This window comes from Temnothorax longispinosus, unplaced genomic scaffold (genome assembly GCF_030848805.1).
Source record: "Temnothorax longispinosus isolate EJ_2023e unplaced genomic scaffold, Tlon_JGU_v1 HiC_scaffold_329, whole genome shotgun sequence".
NCBI lineage: Eukaryota > Metazoa > Arthropoda > Insecta > Hymenoptera > Formicidae > Temnothorax > Temnothorax longispinosus.
In genome coordinates this window covers 1-7,666 of record NW_027270153.1, presented here as the reverse complement: position 1 = coordinate 7,666, position 7,666 = coordinate 1, and the positions used below count along the sequence as shown (strand labels likewise).

The 7,666-nt window shown below is 27.8% G+C and overlaps 1 protein-coding gene across 1 annotated transcript; it reads right to left on the bottom strand.

Annotated features, from left to right (window-relative positions):
• Positions 1-767: 767 nt before the first annotated feature.
• LOC139824326 (uncharacterized) lies at positions 768-7,660 on the bottom strand. The gene is made up of 8 exons (XM_071796857.1): positions 7,145-7,660; positions 6,017-6,441; positions 5,460-5,611; positions 5,010-5,266; positions 4,527-4,729; positions 4,244-4,400; positions 4,034-4,167; positions 768-3,940 (listed from the first exon to the last, which is right to left on the bottom strand). The coding sequence occupies exons 1-8, from the start codon at positions 7,209-7,211 to the stop codon at positions 3,878-3,880; spliced, it is 1,458 nt and encodes a 485-aa protein (XP_071652958.1). The 5' UTR covers positions 7,212-7,660; the 3' UTR covers positions 768-3,877.
• Between the last annotated feature and the right edge of the window lie 6 nt (positions 7,661-7,666).

The following is a 7,666-nucleotide window of genomic DNA, read 5'->3' as shown; positions in this document are numbered from 1 at the left end:
ATGAGAGTGGGGGTGGGAGAGGAAAAAATACTTAAAAATTTATTTGTGAGATATAAGCCTTATTTCATAGAAATAAATCTCTTATTTGAATACGGCGAAATAAAATTTTATTTCTAGTAAATAAACCATATATTTCATTTTTGAAATAAGTATTATTTGTGACAAATAATTGTTTATTTCCTTGGCATAAGTTATTTAATCGCAAATTATCAAATTTTGAAAATTTTTATAAATTGATATATTTCTGACAAATAAATTGAATGTAGCTAAATAACTATAATTTCTTCTCACAATTTAATTTTATTTCAATTGATAACGTTATATTATATATTGAAATAAATATTTACGTGAATACATTTTATTATACTATACATTCACAGAATAATATGGATTTCTGATGTGAAAAATGCAGACCTATATGTACAAATATTTTTACGTTTGTATTGAATTTATTCGATTTATGACTTGTTAGTTATTTAGTACAAACAGTTCGTTTCGTCGAGTTAGAAGAAATATACTTGTATTATAAAGTAGAGTAAGAATTTTTGATCTATTAAACAAGTTATAAAAACATTAAATAAAATTAATATCGCATTATTTCTTTATTGGAAGAAATATTTTTATTTTTCTGGTAAAAAGGGAAAAGTTGTCCTTCGAACTTTAAGTTGAATAAATTCAATAAAGATGTAAAAAAACTGTGTACATGTGTCCATTTTTCTGAAAAATTTAATATAAATATAGTATGGAACATAGCATAAAAATAACAATTATACATGTAAAAGTTAATTTATTCTGTATGTTTATTTTACAGAGTAATATACATAACTTAAGTTTTTAAAATCCTTTTAAACATATCATATGAAGACAACTTTTTTAACTTAACAAAAATGAGATTTACACAAACTGTGTAATTAACTTGCTACCATCAGCAGCGTAACTGATACTACGAGGTACAAAAAGATTATCTAAATCAAGTCGTACGATTCCAACATTTGTTGTTGATCCGAGTGATATTTCATATGCATATTTATGGGAATCTAAACCAATATTTTCACAAGAATCATAAATAACATAAAACTGTTTAAAGTTATCAGTAGCAACATGTTTAATTATTCCAAACTGCGGTTCACTATACTCGTTTGCACCCAAGCAAAATGCAAATTTTGGTTTGTATGTAAAACCATTAATTTTAAGCCAAGAAATTATACAGCAATTATCACATTTTATGGAATGTTTTAAAAAACGATATTCAGGCAAACTTGAAATCTTACAAATATATCTGCCATAGTATATTTTTGGACTAAAACCTCTTTTACTTAAAATGCGATATGCAAACTTTAGTTGCAAGTTAAGACTCAAGGTAAATACAATATTTATGCGTGAGCTTACTAAACGTGCATTAATTTTGGACAGTTTATGAAAAGCTTCGAATCTAATAGAAGATAAATAGCGCAATGGACCCAGATCTTTAATTTTTCTTGCATAGTGTATTAAATTATGAAATTTAGGTTTTAGCTGCTCATCGAATAATTCCATATATAATTTGTGATGATCAGTAATTAGTCTTTGTAAGAGATGCAGTTCCTGCACATTATTTTCAAAAGCTGTTGCGATATGGATAATTTGTATTAGAAGTAGATACAAGTGCCAGTACGGATCATCTTCTGAAACTTTATCACCAACTAAAATACCGAAATATGTTACAAGAGCTGACATTTCAGAAGAAGACATCACTAAAAAGCCCTGCTTAAGATGATGCTCATTAATCGGTGGAATCGAATTCCCAACATCTGTATTGCATCTGTGATTAAAATATCTAATTCTACTATTTAACACTTTAAGAGAAAAATATTTTTCTGTTATTAAAGAATTTATAATTTTGGCCATGTCATACCTGCATACTCCTTCATACAAATCATGCATTACATCAAATCCGGCATTTGTTATACAGTTAAAATTAGACAATTCATTGAAAATACATTTTTCTTTGACACCATGGCTAAAGTCTTTACAATCTTCTTCGTAATTCGATATTGTTCTTAATAATTCTATATCTTCTTCAGACTGAGATTTCATTTCTAATTTTGAAGCTCGACATGCACGACAACAGAAATTAGCAGAAAATGATTTATTATAACCAAGTAAATCGTTTAATCCTAAATTATCTCCTAATAGTGCAAGCAAGGAAAAGAAAATTTGATATTCTTTATTATCCACGCATATAGTGATACCACAGTTTTCTAAATTAATCAATTCGTCAATAATTGGTTTGAAAGAGACTTTATTGCCAAACGTTTCACGATCCCCGCTATATAAAAGTTCACCAAGAAAAATATTCTCTAAAGATGAGGCATGAGCTTTTGGTATACCTGCAATTGTGTAATACAGACCTCCCAATTTATGTATAGATGCTCTTGACCCCAAAGGGTTTCCCGTTTCAAAATCGTCGTAATATAACAACAAAGGCAGTAATATTTTACCATCAAATTTTATAACTAAAGTTTTCCACACATTTCCGGAAAAAATACTTGATATACTATTTTCTTTTGCAGACTCTTCCGCAATGTAACTTTTGATTGACATGAATACTCCAGGTAATTCTAAATATTGTTTTAATGACTCCCGTAACGGAATAAATTGGCCTTCACATTTTTTTGATGTTAATATTGTAAAATTGCTCTTATTTCTGTTATTATCAAGCATTTCTCCTATAAAAAATTTCTGTGGCTGTACGAGCCACTTAGATTCTTTTAAAAACTGTAAACGTCTATATTCTGTCGAATATTTCTCAAAAGGTTTTATATTGTCAAAAATGTTATCAAGCACTTCAGAAACATTATTATTGGAAAAAGATGTTTCAGACTGTAATCTACATTTTATGTATGACAGTAAATCTTGTACAAGTTCTGAGCAATCATCAACTAAAAGTTGAACAATATTCCTAGTAATCGAGCTATTACTGTATAACTTAGCAATAAATTTTAATATTGCATCATCAACCGTTTGTTGTACATTAATAACATTTATATCGTCATTATCGTTAGTCTTAACATTAGATTGGTTATTATTAACTTCAATAGTAGGTATGTCGGTATTACTTGAAAATGATGTTTTATCAGTAATATGAACGTTTGTAAATCGTTTATTTAATTTACGTGATGCATCACTGTTGCTAAAAAGGTCCTTATGTGAAGTATTAAAATGTTTCTTTAAAGACTGAATATTAACATATTTTCTAAAACACTCGGAAAAACCACATTGAAAACTTTGTTCATAAGGGTGAGTTGCCTTCATATGTCTTATTACATTTTCAATACTTTTAAATTCTCGCTGACAGACAGTACAAATCATTTTTAAAGGGAAAAAATAATGTTCTTGATAAAATTAATAAACAAAAAAGTCTAATATCTATAATTATAATATTTATTTTTAAAGAAAATAATGTTTATGTTCTTGATAAAATTATCAATAAGCAAATAAAAAATCTGACACTTATAAACATTGAGAATATCAAAACAAAAATTCAATATAATGTAATTGTAATATAATATGTAATATAATATTGTAATGTAATGTAATATAATGTAATGGAATTGTACACTCAAAAGCTATTTAGAAATTTTTTTAATTACGTCACAAATCATGGGAATTTTGTTGTCTCCTTGTAAATTTATATCAAAAACAGTTCTTTGCAATAAATACCAAATGTGTTCTGATGCAGATGGATACTTCAAGTCCAGGACCATAAAACTCATAAAACATATTTCTAAAGCTTTAAACAGTGTTTTCAGCTTATACGATACGTTATCAATTCTTACAAAAATTGCTTGAATTTCTGTTAAAGAAGGTCCTACCACGAGAATAAAAGGCTGCAAGGTTAATCCAAATTTTGTAGCTTTTTTCTTTTATTTTCTATCTCCTCTTCCACATCACCAGGAATCTAAAATAATGCAATACTAATTGTAAGATCTTATTTCTAAGAAAGAAAGAGAAAGAAAAAAAAATTTCAATTTATTTATATTTTAAAATATACCTTAATATGAAGTACTAGACTTTCTTGTGATTCAACTTGGGTTGGTTTAAAGAAATTCTTGCCAACTTTCACTTTCGAGGATTTATTTGGTAAAAGTGAAAATAATAAATAAATTTTAAGTAAAATCTTCGAATCTAAAACAAAAAAATTATTTGTTAACAATTACACAAATTAGTCATTACACAAATTATTCCATTCTTCATATATTACCATTTGGAATATTGCCACTTAACATATCCAGCAATAGTTTATTGGAACAATCCAATTCCTTGCCTCTCAAACGCAACACATCATCAAATAAAGAATCGAACTTTTCTTGAACGTTTTTATATTTTTCTTTGTATAACCGTAAGTAATCCTTTTCAATCTGTAATGAAACGAAAGATTTTTATTTTACAAGTAATGTTATGCGGCATTACAAGGCAACAGCTCAATAGTAAAAATTTGTTAAATAAATTATAGTAAATAATACGCCAGACTGCAAGTTATTTACCAACACATAGCCCATTGAAGATGTTAATATGTTCCAATCGTTAAAAATTGAGCATAGATGTGGGTAAGTTATACGATCATGTATCAATTTGTTTCTATATAAAAATGATTTTTCCCAATGAAGCAAAACTTCTTCCCAAGGTTCGAAATTATTCTTAAGCCAATTGTGACTCCGCTCTGCCTCCTCGCGACTATTAGTATTTTCTACAAAAAAAATAGTAATTAAGTACACTGAGAAAAAAATGTTCTAGATTTTAGTAAATATTAGTTTGCATACAACTGTGACCCCATTTATTAAAATAAAGAAAAATTTTTTTTTTAGTATATTTTTTTCCTAGTGATTACACATATACTAATAAAAAGGAAAATTTTCTTCATTTTAGTAAATAGAGTCAGTTGTATGCAAACTAATATTTACTAAAATCCAGAACATTTTTTTCTCCGTGTATAAAATAAATTGTAAAAATATGTTATTTACACCAACCTTTGTTAAAACTATCTTCATCTGTGGAACTATTTACTGAGACAGATTTGCTCAATGGAATCAATTTATATTTTCTTAAAAACGCTAACATGTTTCTATTTTTATCAACTAATTTTCCCTTAGCAATACCGGATTTTTGATCTTTCGATTGTTTCTTTTTTATGGGTGGACAATAATATACTTCTTTACATTCAGCAGGGAAGAGAGTAATAATGTGATCCGCAATCTTGTTTAATTTTTCGTTATTTAATTGAACGCTGAAAGAGTAAGTACAGTTGCATAAGAAAACTAACATTATTATTCTCAGCTAATATATTTATATACAAAGTGTTGATTTAGATATCCGACCGCTCGAGTTCAAGTAGAATGTATTAAACTGAAGGAAAAAGTTCTATATCATTTTGTAAACAAACACGTAAAATTTGTAGTTAATAAGCAAAGAATGCTTACTTAATGTTAATATCAAAAAAGTGGCAGATAATAATGTTTGCCAAATACTGTTGGCATCTCAGCGATAATCCACTTCTTGCATCGTATGAAGCTATAATCGCTTGTCCGGTTACTGTTTTTTTAAGCAATGCCTTTAAATCAAAGTTTTCTAACTGTAAAAAGAAGAATTTTTAAATGCAAAATATGAAGATAGGTTATTGCGTTTAATTATAAAAAATTATGGATTAAAAGAAATATTTATCAAAAATATTTTACAAAGCACCTTATAAGAAGTGTGCTTTTTGTGCACTTTAAATAAAAAATATATTTAGCATTGTGATAGACTTCCAAAAAGTAGAATAAAGAGTAAAAAATAAAAACATTTTTAAATTACGATTCACCGTTGCACTCTTTTAAAAGATATTTTATATTGAAATGTAACAAATTATGTGACAATATGACAAGAAATATAGCAATACTTATGCAAATGTAACAAAACATAAGAAAAATGAATTATATTTTTTCTTATTTGTAATATTACACACATATTTTAAACAGTTCTGGAGAATTTTACATACCATCATGTCCACTGTTTCATCAATCCTCTGTAACTCTTCTACTATCTCGTTATCATGACCATAAGTGTCTAATATTACAATATTCTGTGTATCATTAACAGAGGACTCTTCTACAAAAGATGATTGTGTAGCATTTTCCATAGATGCTTTTATATCATTATTTGATGTTGTATTATCTAGAGATTCGTCAAATATCTCTCCTGGCGTAAGAGCAAGTGTCAAAGATGGAGTCACAAAAGGCGTAGAAGTAGAAGCCAAAGGAAGGTTATTGTCAGAAGGGGCATTGATTTCTTTGCATGAATCATCATTACTGCGGAAATAATTTTGTAGTGCAATTCTTGCACCAACCGATGGTATAACTTCAGCTAGTTCTGGACACTGATTAATAGTCATGTATTTCAGAGTATCATAGTTGACATCATTATCTAAAAATTAGAATTAATTTGATGATAATGTGGAGTTTAATGTATACATTATGTTATTCTAGGTTTAACAACATATGCACAAAATTATAGAAAATTATAGGAGAAAAATTCAAGTATTCGTAGAAAACGTTACAACAAAAAAATGTTATAAGTACAAAAAAAAATTTTATTACATATTTTCTAATGCAATTTATAATTTTATGTAATTTATAACTTTTTCAAAAAAATTACTTTACTGTTTTAAAAAATACCGCTGCATAAAATCATCTTCAGGACATTTTGCGCATATGTTGTTAAACCTAGAATAATGTTTACATATGCCTTGTATACCCTATCCCTGCGAGAAATGACGAGAAATGACCCATCGAATCGATGGGTCATTTCTCGCTGGAATGTGAAATAAAGTAGATTTAAATCAAAGTGGCACTTTGTTTTTACGTATCATTGTAATGAGCGTCATTAAAAAAGATCTTAATTATTAATTATGGACTAATTCTACTATGGACTACACAATCTAGAATAGGTTAGATACTTCTTTTCTAGGTATATTTCATAAGTTACATTCATGAAAATGACAGCAATTTATAGAACTAACACATCAAGAACATTCGTTCTCAGCCAACAAAGCAGAAAAGTAAAAGTACGTCTGTATAGAAAAGCGTCACTTTGCTTTGATATAAGAAATATTATGTTGCAAACTTACTTATTAGATTCTCGCTCCATCGTTGTAGACGTAACGTAAATAAGACATTTCTTACTTTGTCTTCCATTGCAACTTGCAACTTAAAGTATCGAGTCGATATGAATCACACTCAATATATTGATCACAGGATCACAGCAACCACGGAACGACAATGCACTGCCACTAGCCCGCCAATTCCGCGCCATATGCATGATGCAATGCGACACAGTAACCAAACAAATGAATATTTGTTTCTAGGGAATAAATTTAGTTCCCGGAAATAAATCATTTGTCTATAAAGATCAATCCTATAGCAACTAAATATTTTATTGCTGTAAAAAAATATAAGTTTGCCGTAGGTAGATTTATTTTTCCAGCAAGAAATAAACGAAAATTTTTTTACAATTAATAAGAAAAATTAGGTATATTTTACAGAAATGGATATTCTGTTATCATAGTCAAATTTTTTTATAACTAATAAATATTGAAGAAAATGTCACAAATAACATTTGTTTCTAAATACTTCGACTTTTTTCTCTCAGT

Bases quoted from the DNA above. Each gene is read 5' to 3' on its own strand.
- LOC139824326 (XM_071796857.1), bottom strand. From the start codon at position 7,211: ATGGAAGACAAAGTAAGAAATGTCTTATTTACGTTACGTCTACAACGA. The intron at 5,612-6,016 runs GTATGTAAAATT...TTCTTTTTACAG, and splicing joins ATGAAACAGTGGACATGATG to TTAGAAAACTTTGATTTAAA. The intron at 5,267-5,459 runs GTAAGCATTCTT...TTACTCTTTCAG, and splicing joins TTTTTTGATATTAACATTAA to CGTTCAATTAAATAACGAAA.